General features: G+C 44.3%; 2 protein-coding genes across 6 annotated transcripts in view; both read left to right on the forward strand.

Annotated features, from left to right (window-relative positions):
• Nucleotides 1-63: 63 nt before the first annotated feature.
• On the forward strand, nucleotides 64-7,171 carry slc25a34 (solute carrier family 25 member 34). Of its 5 annotated transcripts, none has more exons than XM_084117833.1 (6): nucleotides 64-140; nucleotides 1,185-1,743; nucleotides 5,162-5,227; nucleotides 5,583-5,735; nucleotides 5,914-6,048; nucleotides 6,816-7,171. In XM_084117833.1, the coding sequence occupies exons 2-6, from the start codon at nucleotides 1,324-1,326 to the stop codon at nucleotides 7,065-7,067; spliced, it is 1,026 nt and encodes a 341-aa protein (XP_083973959.1). In that variant the 5' UTR covers nucleotides 64-140; nucleotides 1,185-1,323; the 3' UTR covers nucleotides 7,068-7,171. The 5 variants fall into 5 exon arrangements, with proteins under 5 accessions (XP_083973959.1, XP_083973960.1, XP_083973956.1 ...); XM_084117834.1 differs by having other exon boundaries at nucleotides 67-140; nucleotides 1,206-1,743; XM_084117830.1 differs by having other exon boundaries at nucleotides 90-238; nucleotides 1,206-1,743.
• A 3,480-nt stretch (nucleotides 7,172-10,651) lies between these two features.
• The window catches only part of fblim1 (filamin binding LIM protein 1), a 21,276-nt gene continuing 11,927 nt past the window's right edge, over nucleotides 10,652-20,000 (forward strand). Inside the window, exons 1-4 of the mRNA XM_084117835.1 lie at nucleotides 10,652-10,986; nucleotides 13,168-13,397; nucleotides 14,324-14,494; nucleotides 14,591-14,760. Of these exons, the coding sequence (XP_083973961.1) occupies nucleotides 10,856-10,986; nucleotides 13,168-13,397; nucleotides 14,324-14,494; nucleotides 14,591-14,760 (702 nt within the window). The 5' untranslated portion in view covers nucleotides 10,652-10,855. The remainder of the gene's footprint in view (nucleotides 10,987-13,167; nucleotides 13,398-14,323; nucleotides 14,495-14,590; nucleotides 14,761-20,000) is intronic.

Genomic DNA, 20,000 nt, shown 5'->3' on the forward strand with positions numbered 1-20,000 from the left:
CACCGGGGAGGCTGTGAGGCGGAGGAGAAGCTGTGCGCTGATTGGTCAGACAGGAGCAGTGGGCGGGGCGTTCGGAAGTGCTTCGTGTTTACGAGTGTGTGTGTGTGTGTGAATCACAAACAGGAACGCGAGCGCACTCGGTAAGACGCTTTAATACTGAGACAATACTCGTGTAAAGTTTATCGTGCAGCTGAATTGTTTGTATATAGTATACACTGCTGTTCAAAGTTTATGATCGGTAAGATTTTTTATGTTTTAAGTCTGCTCACCAAGGCTGCATTTTACACAAAAAACCCAGTAATATTATGAAGTATTATTACAATTTAAAATAAGTGTTTTCTATGTAAATATATAGTAAAGAGTAATTTATTCCTGTGATCAAAGCTGAATTTTCAGCATCATTACTCCAGTCTTCAGTGTCACATGATTATTCTAATATGATGATTTGATGATCAAGAAACATTTATGAATATTATCAGTGTTGAAAAGAGTTGTTTACGTTTTTATTTCAGGATTCTTTGATGAATAGAAAGTTCAGAAGAACAGCATTTATCTGAAATAGATTATTTTGTAACATTATAAATGTCTTTACTGTCACTTTTGATCAATTCAACTCATCCTTGATGAATAAAAAGTATTGATTTATTTTATTTCTTTCCCCCAAAAAATTAAATACAAATTCTTACTGACCACAAACTTTTGAACGGTAGTGTTTAATGTTACAAAAGATTATATTTCAGATTAATGCTGTTCTTTTGAAATTCTTATTAAACTTTCAGTCCAAAATTTTGCAACGGCAATGTATATTTGTGCTTAAAGGATTAAAACATGCTTCGATGATTTCGCTAATATGCAAGGTTTATGAATATGCAAATCACGTGATAAACTGATGTTTAAACAGTTCAACATAGAGCACTGAGGTTGTCTATATGGGACATCTATACGGGTTTAGACAGTTCAACATAGAGCACTGAGGTTGTCTATATGGGACATCTATACGGGTTTAGACAGTTCAACATAGAGCACTGAGGTTGTCTATATGGGACATCTATACGGGTTTAGACAGTTCAACATAGAGCATTGAGGTTGTCTATATGGGACATCTATACGGGTTTAGACAGTTCAACATAGAGCATGATTTGTCATGTATTAAATGTGTTGTTGTTGTTGATGAATGATTGCAGTGACCAGGAACTTTGTTGCAGATCTGAATCCTGGACTTGATTCCTCAGAAACATGCTAATGCAGTTTAATGTCGCACACATGAATATGACGAGATAACCGGCGCCCCAGCAGGATCTTCGGTGTCTCCTGGCTCCAGACATGCCTGTGACGCGGCTCCTGACCCCCCCGCCCCCCCTCGGCCCCGGGCGCCTGTGGCCCCCGCTGGACTTTAGCCTGGGCGCGCTGGCGTGCTGCGGGGCGTGTGTGTTCACCAACCCGCTGGAGGTGGTGAAGACCCGTCTGCAGCTGCAGGGCGAGCTGAGGGCTCGCGGCTCCTACCAGCGGCTCTACCGCGGGGTCCTGCAGGCGCTGTGGCTTGTGGGGCGCACCGACGGGATCCGGGGCCTGCAGAAGGGGCTCACGGCGGCGCTGCTGTACCAGGGCCTGATGAACGGTGTCCGGCTCGGGTTCTACTCCTACACGCAGGCGTCAGGACTCACCAACGGCCCCGGGGGAAGTCTGATCGCAGGGGCCGCGGCTGGAGCTCTGGGGGCCTTCGTCGCCTCGCCCGCGTATCTGGTAGGAGACTCGCGTCGCATCTGTACTGTTGGTGGTCAGTGTTGGGGAACGGTACTTTGAAAAGTAATGCATTACAATATTGCGTTACTTAGTTACTTTTAGAAAAGTATTGTGTTACTTAGTTACTTTTTAGAAAAGTAATGCGTTACTAAGTTACTTTTTAGAAAAGTAATGCGTTACTTAGTTACTTTTTAGAAAAGTAATGCGTTACTAAGTTACTTTTTAGAAAAGTAATGCGTTACTTAGTTACTTTTTAGAAAAGTATTGTGTTACTTAGTTACTTTTTAGAAAAGTAATGCGTTACTAAGTTACTTTTTAGAAAAGTAATGCGTTACTTAGTTACTTTTTAGAAAAGTAATGCGTTACTAAGTTACTTTTTAGAAAAGTAATGCGTTACTTAGTTACTTTTTAGAAAAGTATTGTGTTAGTTACTTTTAGAACAGTATTGCGTTTCTAAGTTACTTTTTAGAAAAGTATTGCGTTACTAAGTTACTTTTAGAAAAGTATTGCGTTAGTTACTTTTTAGAAAAATATTGCGTTACTAAGTTACTTTTTAGAAAAGTATTGCGTTACTAAGTTACTTTTAGAAAAGTATTGCGTTAGTTACTTTTTAGAAAAGTATTGCGTTACTAAGTTACTTTTTAGAAAAGTAATGCGTTAGTTACTTTTTAGAAAAGTAATGCGTTACTAAGTTACTTTTTAGAAAAGTAATGCGTTACTTAGTTACTTTTTAGAAAAGTAATGCGTTACTAAGTTACTTTTTAGAAAAGTAATGCGTTACTTAGTTACTTTTTAGAAAAGTATTGTGTTAGTTACTTTTAGAACAGTATTGCGTTTCTAAGTTACTTTTTAGAAAAGTATTGCGTTACTAAGTTACTTTTAGAAAAGTATTGCGTTAGTTACTTTTTAGTGAAAATATTGCGTTACTAAGTTACTTTTTCGAAAAGTATTGCGTTACTAAGTTACTTTTAGAAAAGTATTGCGTTAGTTACTTTTTAGAAAAGTATTGCGTTACTAAGTTACTTTTTAGAAAAGTATTGCGTTACTTAGTTACTTTTAGAAAAGTATTGCGTTACTTAGTTACTTTTTTCCAGCTGGGCTGGGCTTGTTTTTTTTTTAATAACTAGGGCTGTCAAAGTTAGCGCGTTAATAACGCGTTAACGCAAAATCATATTAACGGCACTAATTTTTTTAACGGGCGATTAACGCAGCGCATATTTTCTGTTTGACCCGTGGCCCAACCCCTAGTTGGAGAAATGGAGATACACCGTGTTGGCAACTTAGCGACATTGCAGACCCCTTTAGCGATTTTTTTTCCTTCAACAAAGCGCCCAAACCTTATTTAGTTTCTGAGAATCTACCGGTAGGCTACCGCCGGTTAGGGTTAGAGAATCAACATAATATCTGTTTAACTGAATTAAAGCGAGAGCACGCGCGCGCGCGCCTCTCTCTCTCTCTCTCTCTCTCTCTCTGCGTCTCGCGCGGAGGAGCAGCGCTTTAATTCAGTTAAACAGATATTATGTTGCTTCTCTAATTTTACAAATATACACGGATATTGTCTTTAGCTTATGTGTATTTGATTTCACCAGACGACGGCTCGATCAGAATTTATGTGCAGATTAACGTCTTGGAAGGGAGAACTGGTTATGTTTATTGGGTCGCGTTTCAGTCACAATTTCAAATTCATTCCGTTGTTTGACAACAGAAACAGTAAAATATACCAATGAAAACTGTTTTATTGAGAATTTAGCTTAATCAAAATGGGCACAGAGAGAGACAAACTACAATGTAATAATAAATGCTAAATGTACATTTAGCATTTTCAGAAGAGCTGCCCTGTCATGCAAAAATCTAAACATTTTTTTGTTAGTAAATTGCTCAGTGCAAAGAAAGAGAAGTAATGGCAACATGGCATTTCTTTGTTCTTTCTACATGTGTCTAATAGACATGAACAAGTTCTTTGAAAAAACATCTATGACCTCTGAAACATGTCTCGTCTTCATGCTCTATATTGACTATGGTTTAAATAATAAACATACATTTGCATAAAGCATCTATATTTATCCATGCCCACGTTGATTAGAGTATTACAAACTTGAAAAGTATTAATTTAAGGTATATTTAGAACAAATAAAAAAATGTGCGATTAAATGCGATTAATCACGAGTTAACTCACGACAATCATGCGATTAATCGATTAAAAATTTTAATCGATTGACAGCCCTATTAATAACAAAAAAAGTTATATTTTTGGACAAATGTAAAGACCCTTTCACACTAAAAGTGAAATAATAAGCCTCAGGGTGAAGGAAATGCAGATTCACTCCTGTACAGTAGAGGGCGCCGCTCAAACAAACCTTTCAGCTGCTGCCGTTCTGGATAACAGAAGAATAGATGCAGGAGAAAAAAGTTTAACACTTACTTTACCTATAAAAACCCAAAAAAATCTATAGTCATTTTTGCATATGGTATATCGGTCAATAAAGTGAGATTAAATGCATAAAAATGTATGTTTTATTTAACATATTTAGATATTGGAGGTTTGCTAAGTATTCAGGTTCTACATTTCACTGATTCTATTCATTTTGAGGAATATTGAATTGTTTTTTTTGTGCAAGTGAGATGAGTAGATGCTCACATTTAGTCTAGAACTACAATAACATCATGTTTACCGTCTTTAACGACTCATTTTTAGGAACAATCTGTCAGTAACTCGAGCTGTTATGTATATGTGAGTCACTCGCACGCACTCTCTCACACACACACACTCACTCACTCACTCACACACACACACACACACACACACACAAACACTCACTCACTCTCACACGCACTCGCACACACACACTCACTCACTCACTCACTCTCACACGCACTCTCTCACACACACACACTCACTCACTCACACACACACACACACACAAACACTCACTCACTCTCACACACACTCACTCACTCTCACACTCACTCACTCTCACACTCACACTCACTCACTCACTCACTCTCACACTCACTCACTCTCACACACACACACTCACTCACTCTCACACTCACTCACTCTCACACACACACACACACACACACGTTTAACACACACACTTCTCACACACACACACACACACACACACTCACTCACTCACTCTCACACTCACTCACTCTCACACACACTCACTCACTCACACACACACACTCTCGCACACACACACACACACACACACACACACACACACACACACACACACACACAGTGTTGACAGTAAGGCATCCAGAGACGGGCTCAGATGTCAGGAAGGCAGAGGAAGTGACAGATGAGTGTTTACGACAGACTCAGAGTTGGCGTGTTTACAGTGATAAGTGTCTTTACAGTGATGCGTGCGTTTACATGAGCGTGATGTATTTCCTGTGTGTGTTTCTACAGGTAAAAACACACCTGCAGGCGCAGACGGCGGCGGCCATCGCTGTCGGACACCAGCACAACCATCAGGTACGAGATCTGCAGCGCCAGTCACATGACCCACTTCTAATTCAGGCTTACTTTCCATCAACCACCCAAAACATGTGACCTGACCTCCACATACAGTGTGTGTGTGTGTGTGTGTGTGTGTCAACACACCTCTCACTGTTCTGCACTGGCAGCCAATCAGAGTCCAGCACACAGAGGCGTGTGAACGAACACAGCGTCACATGATACAGCTGAACTCTGACCAGATCTTTATCAGCCAATCACATATCAGAGCATATTTGAGTTTATATGAGTTTATTTGAGGATATATGAATATATTTGAGTTTGAGTATATTTGACAGTATTAGTGAGAGTGATTCTGATTGGTGCTCCTCAGAGCGTGTCGAGCGCACTCCTGTCCATCTACCGGCGCGAGGGCGTGACGGGTCTGTGGCGGGGGGTGAACGGGGCCGTGCCGAGGGTCATGGTGGGGTCAGCGGCTCAACTCTCCACGTTCAGCTCGGCTAAAGACTGGGTCACGCGCGCACAGGTCAGCACACACACATCGACATGTGTACATCATTATGACTTTTGATATTAAAAACCTCTTTTTAATAGTGTGTATCTTCTTCAGTTGGAGGTTTAGTGCTTCAGAAGGCAAACATGTGCCTAACTATAAGTAAGCTAGAGCTAGTAAGACTGGTTAAGTGTGTGAATGTGTGTTTCAGTGGTTCAGTCCTCACAGTGTCCTCATCGCGCTCATCGCCGCCATGATTAGCGGAGTCGCCGTGTCCGTTACCATGACACCGTTTGATGTCATCAGCACACGACTGTACAACCAACCAGTGGACGAGTTTAAAAGGGTAAAACACACACTTCATTTACCAAGATTATATATAATAATATTAATTTCAGTGTTGGGGTAACTCATTAAAAAGTAACTCGAGTTACGTAATCAGATTACTTTTTCAAGTAACTAGTAAAGTAATGCATTACTTTTAAAATTTACAACAAAATATCTGAGTTACTTTTTCAAATAAGTAACGCAAGTTACTTTGTTTTCCCATTGATTGACTGACAGCTGTCCTGGCCTCATGTTGAGACAAATCGAAGTGCAGAGGCGTGTGTGTGTGTGTGTGTGTGTGTGTGTGTGTGTGTAAACATGATGTTATTGTAGTTCTAGACTAAATGTGAGCATTTACTCATCTTACTTGCACACAAAAAAAGATTCAATATTCCTCAAAATGAATAAAATCAGTGAAATGCAGAATCAGAATACCATGCAAACCTCCAATAACTAAATATGTTAAATAAAACATACATTTTTATCCATTTAATCTCACTTTATTGATCAATTTGCATTTCCTTCAGCCTGAGGCTTATTTTTTACTTTTGGTGTGAAAGGGCCTTTACATTTGCCCAAAAATATAACTTTTTTTTATTTAGAAAAAAAAAGCCCAGCCCAGGTGAAAAAAAGTAACACAAAAATAACATAAATACATTTTCTAAAAAAGACACTAAGTAACGCAATTAAAGGGAGAAACACAATATTGTAATGCATTACTTTTCAAAGTAACGTTCCCCAACACTGATTAATGTACAGTGCGGTGTGTGTGTGTGTGTGTCTCAGGGCCGGCTGTACAGCGGGTTTGTGGACTGTCTGATGAAGGTCTGCGCCACGGAGGGGATTGTGGGTCTGTATAAAGGGATGATGCCGGTGTTTGTGCGTCTGGCTCCTCATACGGTCCTCAGTATGCTCATATGGGACGTCCTGAGACAGCGAGCGCTGCTATACACACACACAAGAGATTCCCCGTACACGAACACTCACTCCAGAGATGATGCTGAACGCTTGTGTGTGTTAGCGTCACGCCGGACCTGACCCAGTGCAGTTGGGTTTTACCTCACCAGTGTGTCTTATTTCCAATAACTATAAAGACTCTTTGTGTTTTTAATATGTGATGATTAAAGTTTTTATGGACTGACTCTCTGTGATTATTAGTGCAGCTTCACAACACAAATAACAACACCATGCCTGTTTTTTTCTGACAAACCCTTTTTTTAATCTAAAATATTCACCACCACCCCCCATTTTAATTGTTTTTCATTTAAAATGATTTATTTGATGTATTTTTGCATTTTTATGATTTTATTTATAAATAGCTTTTCATCAACTCGCGATCTCTGCCCTGCAGTTCCTCACGAAGCGCAGTTTCGGAAACACTGTGTTTAAAATATGCCAAAAGAAACTTTTAGGCATTATATTTATGTTTATAATCTACAATGTTTCTCTTTTATGTATAAATGGATCAAATATCGCTGGTTTCCCCTAAATCCCACCGCGTTCTGCTGTCTGAGGTAAAACCGTGTAAGTGTTGAATCACGTGACCCGCGCTCGTGTCACAGTACATGCACGCGCCTCTCATCGCGTCCTCTGCAGTTCTACCGTGTTTTATCTTTATGTTCATAAGTTCTGTGGTTATTATTTGATGGTGCTCTGCTGTTTTCCAGCAGGTGGCGCTGCATGATGAGTTACTGTGATGTTGTTCTTCTCTCAGTCTTTGAGATGTTGAAGTTCACTTACTCTCTTCCTTTTCTTCTAGTTTTAGCAGATCTAAGAAAAAAAATCATCTTTATGCCTTTTGCCGCGTTTGGAACATTTGCTTACAGTGGACGAGGGTCACGTGCTTTTTTAGTGCGTAGTAGACACGTCATGAGTAGTAAGAATAGTTTGGTCGTGTATGAGTTATAGTTTAACTCTCGCCAAAATGCAACCTAGGGTCTTTTTGTTAGTCTACCCGAGGCAAACTTTCGTTTAAAAGCATAATTAGAATTGAAAGTCCACTTTTAAGTTTGACCGTATTTTCGTTTTCGGTCAAATTGCCTTTTGAATGGGACCAATTTGACCGAAAACGAAAATACGGTCAAACTTAAAAGTGGAGTTTCCATTCTAACAAAAAGACCCTAGGTTGCATTCTGGCGAGAGTTACCCTTTAATCTACAACAGGAAATGAAGGATGTTTTTTTAGGGCCCGAGCACCGATGGTGAGAGGACCCTATTGTTTTTGCTCCGTTTATTATTATTCTTCTCCAAAGTGAATCGCTTTTTTGAGGGCCTAAACATGCTCGAAAACTCATGAAACTTTGCACACGCTTCAGAAGTGGTGAAAATGTACGTGTGATATGGTTTTCAAAATTGGGTGGGGCAAAATGGCTCAATTGCCCCCCCCCCTACATTATTGCCCCGGCTCTACCTTTTACGTACAGGTATGAAATTAGGTACATACATGTAATGACCCAATACCTACAAAAAAGTCTCTTGGAGCATAGCCCTAAACACAACAGGAAGTCAGCTATTTTGAACTTCCTCTCAGATTTTGTGCAGTTTTTGCCATTTCCAGACGTTGTACTTTAACAAACTCCTCCTACAGTTTTGATCTGATCCTCTTCAAATTTGGTGAGTGTAATCTTAATGCATTTGAGACGTTGCGAAAATCTTGATTTTTCATCGAATGGCGTGTCCTAGGCGGCCTGACAAATGTAGATGTGCACACCCAATTTCAGCCTCTGGGTGATATATGCATCATCAGATAAGTTCTATATTAATGTTGCTTGCAGTTCCGATGTTGCTAGGCAACCACAGACAGCCTGCAGTAACTCAGGCATACAATGTCCAATCTGCCCCAAACTTCACTTGTTTGATAAGAGTCCTGTCCTGAACACATGACCATCCTCATATTCGGTTATAGTAATAGCGCCACCTGCTGGTAGCAGGAAGTGTGGTAAATACAAATTACTTTAACATAGTCCTCCTATATTTACATACTGCCCACCATGCTCTGTTTTCCTAAAGGCGCCGGGTGGCGGTGGCACGGGTGCGAGGGCCCTTTTCATCGCTGCTTGCAGCTTTAATTTTTCTATTCTTTTTTTCAATTAAAGACAAGTACAATGCAAAAAAATACAAGGCATTGTAATACAGTTCAGAGTGTATAAACAAGGAATAATAACAACAACTAAAATATATAAAGAACATGTATGTAAAAATTACAAATAAAACTAATAATAAAAAATAGAATTTAATTTTAATACATTTTTAATAAAAAGTGCTATATTATATTAGGGCAGCTGCGTGAATTTAAAAAGCTTTCAAATTTGTATTGTTTTTATAAGCTTTTTGTTTTGTGATCTCTTATTTGAAAGGTTTTGAAAACAAAGAAAAAATGTTAAATAATTCATATTAAATAAATATTATAATTTTTTCATGTCTATTTGAAAGTCAGTCCAAAAAGAAATAGAAAAAGGGCAATACAAAAATAAATGAAGGATGCTTTGCTTCTGTGAGTATCAGGAATCAGATTAATTGAATAATTTGTTGTGGTGTTTGTATTTTACCTCAGAGAAGCTTGTGAATAAATGTTTATCTGAGATAGTACTGCAGATAAAAGCCGCTCAATCACTGAATACACAGGTTAAAGCACGTCTTGCTCAGGAGCTCAAAGGTGAATCATGATTCATGACTCAGCGTTTGAACAAACAACCTTTATATTACCATTTCAAAAACTGCATCAGCCCTCATAACGCTGATAAGTCTCTAAAACCTGCTTATAAACGTGTGTGATTGTCTTCATATTAGATGATGAAGAGTGTGTGAATCAGATTCCTCATCTGTCCTGTGGGCGGAGCTTGTGTCAGGACTCGGATGATGTCATCGCGGCTGCGCATGCGCCCTCCCGCAGCAGTGACGTCACCGACGCATTCCTCAGCCCCTCCCCCTCTCCCTCTCCTCGAGGATGAACTCACAGATAAATGCTGATACACACAGACACACACAATCCCGCGCTGCATGTTATGTAGTTCGTAAAGTTAGCGTAGTTTATATAGTTTGTTTAATTCATATAGTTTAGGTTTATATAGTTTGTATAGTTAATATAGTTTGAAGATTATATAGTAGTTTGGAGTTTAAGAGATAAGTTTATGTAATTTGTTTAATGTACTGTATAGTTGTTTATATATTTTGTACATGGCAATGGCAATTTTCTTGTAGCACCATTAAATACAAAAAGTTGACCAATGTGCTTTACAACAAGATAAATCACAAACACATTACTAAATTACATTATATTGTCAATGAAATTATTACTAAATGTATAGTTTTTATAATTAGTTTAGTTCATATAGTTTAGGTTTATTTAGTTTGTGTAGCTCATGTCATTCCCTGTGAAGAGTTTAATGCAGGAGAGAGAAAGAGAAGGAGTGAAGTGGGGGATGGGAGGAGAAAAGAGAAAAGAGGGCAGACACACTGAGGGAGGTAGAGAAAATAACACTGACAGAACAATGAGACGACAGACACACACACACACACACACACACACACACACACACACACACAGAGTTTTCACTGCTTTATCACACTGAGGCAACAGGATGTGACTGTACCTGCCTTTTCCAGCTCAGCTCCTGCTTATCTGTGTGTGTGTGTGTGTGTGTGTGTGTGTGTGTTCAAGTAACTGCATGCCTTTGTGTGTTTGTAGGCATGCATGACTGCGTGTGTGTGTGTGTGTCACACATTTGACTGTGCTTTGTCAGTCAGTAACTGTTTAACTCTTCACCTCTGCTGATCTGAGAGAGAGAGAGAGAGAGAGAGAGAGAGAGAGGAAAAGGCGTGTCCTCATGCAGATACGATCCTTACTGCTACTACTTTCTCTCTCTCTCTCTCTCTCTCTCTCTCTCTCTCTCTCTCTTCTACACAGATCGCAAGGAAACAGGAACGACAGACTGGAAGAGTTTGATCTGCTGTTCAGGTAGGCTACGTTCGAGAAAGAAAAGAGACGTGATCAGACTCAAGCCTCTGATTCCTCAACAGCTGGACAGAGAACAGAAACAGAGGTTCACCATATGAATTAGATGTGTGTTTGTCTGAAGTTCTGCTCTTCATCTGTCATTCAGTCATGTGTGTGTGTGTGTGTGTGTTTGTGTGTGTGAGAGAGAGAGAGAGAGAGAGTGTGTGTGAAGCCTCGGACACACTCAACACGTGTGTTTTCTGATTTATTCTGTACGTCAATGTACATTCGAACCCAGATCACCATCGCTCGACACATTCACGACTGAACTTTGGTATTGAAGACTCGGACACGCCTAGAAACACGTCTAATTCACTTTCTGACAGATTATAATTGTGTGCTTAATTATTATTTATTTACTGAATCTTTTCTCTGTGCAAAAGTGTTTAGTAATATTAATTTATGTGTATGTAGATCGGAAAGTTCATATGTTTGTATTCCTAGTTAGTTCCCAGAAACTTGTTTTTTTTAATAAGTTTCCGTAGTCCCTAATTGCACACACCTGTTCTGTTGGATCTTGATTACACCGCCGGTATTTAAGCCCTAAGTTTCTCTAGTTCATTTGTCCATTATCGTCTGTGTTTATGTGTTTGTTTTATCACTCCTGTTATCTGCTGTGACCTTCTGCGTGTTTCTGTTGTGGATTTTTGTTCCTACTTCTTCGTCCTGCACTTCAATACAGCCGCTCCGCGACAGAATAACGGACCCTCATAGCGAGTAAAACAGAAACGGACATACCGTCAGTCCAGCTTCTGTGCCTGGAGCAATCCTTCACTGTTTCTCCCGTCTCCTGCTCCACCTCGGTCCTCCTGCTCCACTTCGGTCCTCCTGCCTCACCTCGGTCCTCCGGCTCCACCTCGGTCATCCGTTTACACCTCGGTCCTCCTGCTCCACCTCGGTCCTCCGGCTCCACCTCGGTCCTCCTGCTCCACCTCGGTCCTCCGGCTCCACCTCGGTCCTCCGGCTCCACCTCGGTCCTCCTGCTCCACCTCGGTCCTCCTGCCTCACCTCGGTCCTCCGGCTCCACCTCGGTCCTCCTGCTCCACCTCGGTCCTCCTGCCTCACCTCGGTCCTCCGGCTCCACCTCGGTCCTCCTGCTCCACTTCGGTCCTCCTGCCTCACCTCGGTCCTCCGGCTCCACCTCGGTCCTCCTGCTCCACCTCGGTCCTCCTGCCTCACCTCGGTCCTCCGGCTCCACCTCGGTCCTCCTGCTCCACCTCGGTCCTCCGGCTCCACCTCGGTCCTCCAGCTCCACCTCGGTCCTCCGGCTCCACCTTGGTCCTCCTGCTCCACTTCGGTCCTCCTGCCTCACCTTGGTCCTCCTGCTCCACTTCGGTCCTCCTGCCTCACCTCGGTCCTCCGGCTCCACCTCGGTCCTCCTGCTCCACCTCGGTCCTCCTGCTCCACCTCGGTCCTCCGGCTCCACCTCGGTCCTCCTGCTCCACCTCGGTCCTCCGGCTCCACCTCGGTCATCCGTCTACACCTCGGTCCTCCTGCTCCACCTCGGTCCTCTGGCTCTACCTCGGTCCTCCTGCTCCACCTCGGTCCTCCGGCTCCACCTCGGTCATCCGTTTACACCTCGGTCCTCCTGCTCCACCTCGGTCATCCGTCTACACCTCGGTCCTCCTGCTCCACCTCGGTCCTCCGGCTCCACCTCGGTCCTCCTGCTGCACCTCGGTCCTCCGGCTCCACCTCGGTCATCCGTCTACACCTCGGTCCTCCGGCTCCACCTCGGTCCTCCGTCTCCACCTCGGTCCTCCTGCTCCCCCTCAGTCCTCCAGTTCCACCTCAGTCCTTAATTTATTAAAGACTGTGTAGTATAACACATTAAAAACTTTATTAAAAACGATATAGTTTGTATAATTTATGTACTTTGAAGTTTATATAATTTGTTTAGTTTTTTCTGTTTGTATAATTTATCTATGTAGTTTGTACATTATTTTATTTATTTAGTAAATATATATGCAAAAGTGTTCAGTAACTCCATGTGCAATGAAACAGATTTTATTAAAAAATAATTCAGTGTGAAATAATGTCAGCTGTTGCTTCAGCATTGAAATAGCGTTGGCAGAAATCTCTTCCACAGAGCTTTGTTCGTTTGATTCTGTTTCTGAGTTGATTTAGTCGTTTGGTCTGTTTCAGCATAATGGCGTCCGCGGCCCCTCAGAAGAGGGTGGTGTCGTCTGTCTTCATCACTCTGGCGTCTCCGTTCAGGGCGACAGTCACCCCGACGGCTCAGGTCCACAGCAGCAGCCCGACGCGAGAGCAGCCGAGGCTACGGAGCTCAGCGTCGCATGAGGAGCGGATCAGCCCGCTGTACGCCCAGCCCACCGCCGCCCCCTGCAGGCGGGACAGCACACGCACACCGGACGGTGAAGATCCTCTTCATGTTTATAGTTGCATTTAGCAAGTTAGAGCTGGGAGATGATATATATTTGGGCTGCACGATTAATCGCAATTAACATGAAATCGCACTTATTTGGTGATGAAATCGCAAAGGCTGCGATTATTTTTGTTATGCGAAGCTTGTCGTTGATGTACGGCTCAGTAAACGCTGCTCCATCTGAAAGCACTGCGAGTTTGAGAAGCATTTATGAACCTCTTGTCCAAAAAAGACAACATTTAATAAATCAAAGCGTTTCAATCTTCTGTTTATTCAGCTACAGCGATAGAGATTTCCTGGAATGATGTGTGTGTGTGAGACGCCCTCTGGTGTTCAGAGGGATATGTGGTGTGTGTGTGTGTGTGTGTGTGTATGAGACGCCCTCTGGTGTTCAGAGGGATATGTGGTGTGTGTGTGTGTGTGAGACGTCCTCTGGTGTTCAGAGGGATATGTGGTGTGTGTGTGTGTGAGACGTCCTCTGGTGTTCAGAGGGATATGTGGTGTGTCTGGAATGATGTGTGTGTGTGTGTGTGTGTGTGTGTGTGAGATGCCCTCTGGTGTTCAGAGGGATATGTAGTGTGTGTATGTGTGTGTGAGACGCCCTCTGGTGTTCAGAGGGATATGTGGTGTGTGTGTGTGTGTGTGTGTGTGTGCAAGAGCACCCTCTGGTGTTCAGATGGAGCATTTACCACCGATCACAGAGCTGTACTTCACTGCCAAGCTGCACGTTAAATAATCGCAGCCTTTGCCAAATCGTGTGCGGTTGCATTTTTATTAATCGTACAGCCCTAATATATACGTTATATTTGATGTTAATAAAAAAAATCTCGCAGTTGAGATTTGCTGTACAGCAAATATGGCTTTATATTTTGCGTGTGTTAGTAAAGATTTGCTGATTGATTCTTGATCTGTTAGTGTTTGTAAGCAGTTACTCTGATGAACTCCCTCCTCCACATGACCCCTGTGACCCCTGTGACCCCGAGCCCGGACCCACGGTCGCCCCTGCAGAGGTCAGTCTGCCAGAGAGATCAGTGCCCCCTGCTGGAGGGATGGTGAACGAGCCGTCAGCCGGACCGCACTGCACTGGTGAGAATCCTCCTGATAACTGGAATAATCCTGTGAGAGGACAGTTGTTCAGAGCTGCTGTGTGTGTGTGTGTGTGTGTGTGTGTGTGTGCCTCAGATGTGTGTGGGTTCTGCCGTAAGCTGGTGCCACTGTCTGAACCGGCCATCGACGCTCTGAATCGCACGTACCACGCCTCGTGCTTCCAGTGCCGGCAGTGCCACGCTCCACTGGCTGCCAGACTCTACTACACTAAATCTGGGATTCCTCTGTGTGAGGACTGTTACCAGGTACTGAGTGTGTGTGTGTGTGTGTGTGTGTGTGTGTGTGTGTGTGTGTGTGTGTGGAAAGACTGTTACCAGGTACTGAGTGTGTGTGTGTGTGTGTGTGTGTGTGTGAGGACTGTTACCAGGTACTGAGTGTGTGTGTGTGTGTGTGAGGACTGTGACCAGGTACTGAGTTTGTGTGTGTGTGTGTGTGTGTGTGTGTGTGAGGACTGTTACCAGGTACTGAGTTTGTGTGTGTGTGTGTGTGTGTTGAAAGACTGTTACCTGGTACTGAGCGTGTGTGTGTGTGTGTGTGTGTGTGAGGACTGTTACCAGGTACTGAGTGTGTGTGTGTGTGTGTGAGGACTGTTACCAGGTACTGAGTGTGTGTGTGTGTGTGTGTGCGACTCCTCTCCCTCTGCTCTGAGCACAAACTGGTCATAACCAACACAACTTTCCAAATGAAAAATAAATACAAAGCATCATGGATGCACCCCAGATCCAAACACTGGCACCTACTGGACTGCATTATAACCCGGCAACAAGATCTACATGAAATCTCCTTCACCCGAGCAATGCGTGGGGCGGAGTGCTGGACAGATCATCGGCTGATCAGATCTAAGATACACCTAAAGGTCCGACCTCAACACACCAGGCACCAACCCTCAACACGGCTCAACTCCCGAGCCCTAAAATCCCCTGACACCACTGCATCGTACCGTCGCTGCTTGGCTGATAACCTTTCCTCCGCTCTCACTCATCCCCTACACAATACAGCTGAAAGCGCATGGGCTAACCTTCGCTCAGCTATACAACAAGCCGCTACTGACACAACTGGTTTTACTTCCAAACGTCACCAGGACTGGTTTGACGACAGCTCCCTCGAAATACTCAACCTTCTGGAGGAGAAGTGTAAAGCCTAGTCCATCTGTGGAAACAGTCGTGGCATATCCCTGCTCTCTGTGGCAGGGAAAGTATTAACAAGGGTCATGCTGTTCCATCTAACCAAGAACATCACAGAAAGGATCCTTCCTGAGTCACAGTGCGGCTTCAGGAAGGATCGGTCCAATTCCGACATGATCTTTGTCCTGCGCCAAATACAGGAGAAGGCCAGAGAACAGACCAAAGACCTGTTCATTGCCTTCATCGACCTGGCAAAGGCTTTCGACACCATTGACCGGCAAGTCCTTTGGGTCATTCTGGAGAAGTCTGGGGTGCCACCAAGGTTTCTGGACATCCTACAACAGTTTCACTTTGGCATGCAGGCTCGTGTGATTGTGGGTACATCTCAATCCCCCTCCTTTCCTGTGCAGGTAGGAGTGAAACAGGGGTGTGTACTGGCTCCAGTGATCTTCAGTCTCTTCCTGGCAGCAGTCACCCTCCTCTCCCGCAACTCCCTCAGCCCCGACGAGGGTGTTTGCCTACAGTTCCTTCTGGACGGGGAACCTCTTTAACCTCCGCCGCCTGCAAGCCATCACCAAGACCACCACCACCACAACTGCAATACGCTGATGACGGTGCCCTCCTCCCACAGCCCTACCGCACTGCAGCACACACTGGATGTTGTATGCGTCGGGGCGGCAGTGGCTCAGTGGTTCATGTAGGTTGTCGAAATCGAAAGGTTGGTGGTTCAATCCCCGGTTCCACCTGACTAAGTGTCGAGGTGTCCATGAGCAAGACACCTAACCCCAGTTGCTCCCGATGAGCTGGATGGCGCCTTGCATGGCTGACACCGCCATCAGTGTATGAATGAGTGAGTGAATGGGTGAATGTGAGGCTATGTGTAAAGCGCTTTGGTGGCCATAGGTCTGTGAAAGCGCTATATAAACGCAGTCCATTTACCATTTGTATGCGCCGTCTACCAAGCTTGTGGCCTACAAGTCAACATCCAAAAGACAGAGATCATTGCACAGACCACGGCCCCCACCCCCACCCCCCCTGAATTCTACATCCATGGCACACCAGTAAAGGTTGTTCAGCACTTCTGCTACCTCGGAAGTATCCTAACACCCACCTGCCTCATAGACAATGAGATCCAGGCACGCATAAACCTCGCCTCCTCTGCCTTTGGTAGACTTCGATCTCGAGTCTTTGTTAATAAAGATCTCCGTACCTTCACCAAAGCGGCCGTCTACCAGGCAGTCTTCGTTTCCACCCTGCTGTTTGGTGCAGAAGCTTGGACTCCCCACCGCAGGCATATTCGGTGTCTCGAGGGCTTTCACATCAGATGCCTCCAGCGCATACTAGGTGTCACATGGAAAGACAAAATCCGCCACACGGACATCCTACAGCGCACCAACTCCAGCAGCATGGAGGCAACCATTGCTAGGCGGCAACTGCGATGGGTTGGACTTGTTATCCACGTGCCCTGTCACCGTCTACCCCGGCAGGCCCTCTGTGGGCAGATATACGCAGCCAACAGGAGACCTGGGGGTCAGAAGCGTCGCTACAAGGACCACCTAAAGTCGACCCTGAAAAGCTGCGGCATCAACCCTGGAGTCCTGGAAACAACAGCTGCCAACCGCCAGGCATGGAGCTCTGCATGTGGTCTGGGGGCCCAACAGATCGAATCACAGCGCGCCCAACACAGAACTGTGCTACGTCAGTGCAGACACCAACCTGGCGTCCAGCCACAACTCATCCCCAGATTCAGCACTCACATGTCCCGACTGCGGCAGGACATGTGGCTCCCGGATCTTCACAGCCGCCTTCAATGGCACCGCCGACAGCAGCGGCTGCCTCAACACTCCAACAACGCATCCTAGAAGTGACGTCATCTTCGAAATCGATGAACTGCATAAGAAGAAGAAAGAAGAAGTGTGTGTGTGAGGACTGTTACCCGGTACTGAGTGTGTGTGTGTGTGTGTGTGTGTGAGGACTGTTACAAGGTACTGAGTGTGTGATTGTGTGTGTGTGTGTGTGTGTGTGTGAGGACTGTTACAAGGTACTGAGTGTATGTGTGTGTGTGTCTGTGTGTGTGTGTGTGTGTGAGAGGACTGTTACCAGGTACTGTCAGCAAAGAGTGGGTATTCTGTACTTCTCTTCTCCATTGTGTCGTATATCCGAGTGAAACTTCTCAGGAACAAGTACTTATGTGGGAGGGGCTTGATTGTGTCTGTGAGGAATTGAGTGGATGGTTGGATGGTTGTGGTTTGCTATTGGCTGATCTTATGTGAGTGACAGGCTGTCCCACCCTCGTCATCAGGGAAGAGAATATTGTATAAGTAAGTGATAATGTACATCCAGTCGGTTGTTATCTCAGAATAAACCCGGTCAGGATCAGGTCTTCATCAGCCTGAAGGGGTTTATTCTGAGATAACACACACACACCTGAAGGGGTTTATTCTGAGATAACACACACACACACCTGAAGGGGTTTATTCTGAGATAACACACACACACACACACACCTGAAGGGGTTTATTCTGAGATAACACACACACACACACACACCTGAAGGGCGTTTATTCTGAGATCACACACACACACAAACACACACCTGAAGGGGTTTATTCTGAGATAACACACACACACACACACACACACACCTGAAGGGCGTTTATTCTGAGATCACACACACACACACACACACCTGAAGGGGTTTATTCTGAGATAACACACACACATACACACACCTGAAGGGGTTTATTCTGAGATCATACACACACACACACCTGAAGGGGTTTATTCTGAGATCACACACACACACACACACACACCTGAAGGGGTTTATTCTGAGATAACACACACACACACACACCTGAAGGGGTTTATTCTTAGATCACACACACACACACACACACACCTGAAGGGGTTTATTCTGAGATAACACACACACACACACACACACACACACCTGAAGAGGTTTATTCTGAGATCACGCACACACACACACACACACACACACACACACCTGAAGAGGTTTATTCTGAGATAACTCACACACACACACACACACACCTGAAGGGGTTTATTCTGAGATAACACACACACACACACACACACCTGAAGGGGTTTATTCTGAGATCACGCACACACACACACACACACACACACACACACACACCTGAAGGGGTTTATTCTGAGATCACACACACACACACACACACACACACCTGAAGGGGTTTATTCTGAGATAACACACACACACACACACACACCTGAAGGGGTTTATTCTGAGATCACGCGCACACACACACACACACACACACACACACCTGAAGGGGTTTATTCTGAGATCACACACACACACACACATACCTGAAGGGGTTTATTCTGAGATAACACACACACACACACACACACACCTGAAGGGGTTTATTCTGAGATAACACACACACACACACAGACACACACACACACACACACCTGAAGGGGTTTATTCTGAGATAACACACACACACACCCACACAGACACACACACACACACACACCTGAAGGGGTTTATTCTGAGATAACACACACACACACCCACACAGACACACACACACACACACACACCTGAAGGGCGTTTATTCTGCAATCACACACACACACACATACCTGAAGGGGTTTATTCTGAGATAACACACACACACACACCCACCTGAAGGGCGTTTATTCTGCAATCACACACACACACACACACACACACCTGAAGGGGTTTATTCTGAGATCACACACACACACACACACACCTGAAGGGGTTTATTCTGAGATAACACACACACACACACACACACACCTGAAGGGGTTTATTCTGCAATCACACACACACACACACACAGACACACACACACACACACACACCTGAAGGGGTTTATTCTGAGATAACACACACACACACAGACACACACACACACACACACACACACCTGAAGGGGTTTATTCTGAGATAACACACACACACACACACACCCACCCACCTGAAGGGGTTTATTCTGAGATAACACACACACACACACACACACACACACACACCTGAAGGGCGTTTATTCTGCAATCACACACACACACACACACACACCTGAAGGGGTTTATTCTGAGAGCACACACACATACACACACCTGAAGGGGTTTATTCTGAGATAACACACACACACACACCTGAAGGGGTTTATTCTGCAATCACACACACACACACACACACACACACACCTGAAGGGGTTTATTCTCAGATCACACACACACACACACACACCTGAAGGGGTTTATTCTGAGATCACACACACACACACACACCTGAAGGGGTTTATTCTGAGATCACGCACACACACACACACACA

Source organism: Abramis brama (genome assembly GCF_963993115.1).
Source record: "Abramis brama genome assembly, chromosome: 6".
Lineage (NCBI taxonomy): Eukaryota > Metazoa > Chordata > Actinopteri > Cypriniformes > Leuciscidae > Abramis > Abramis brama.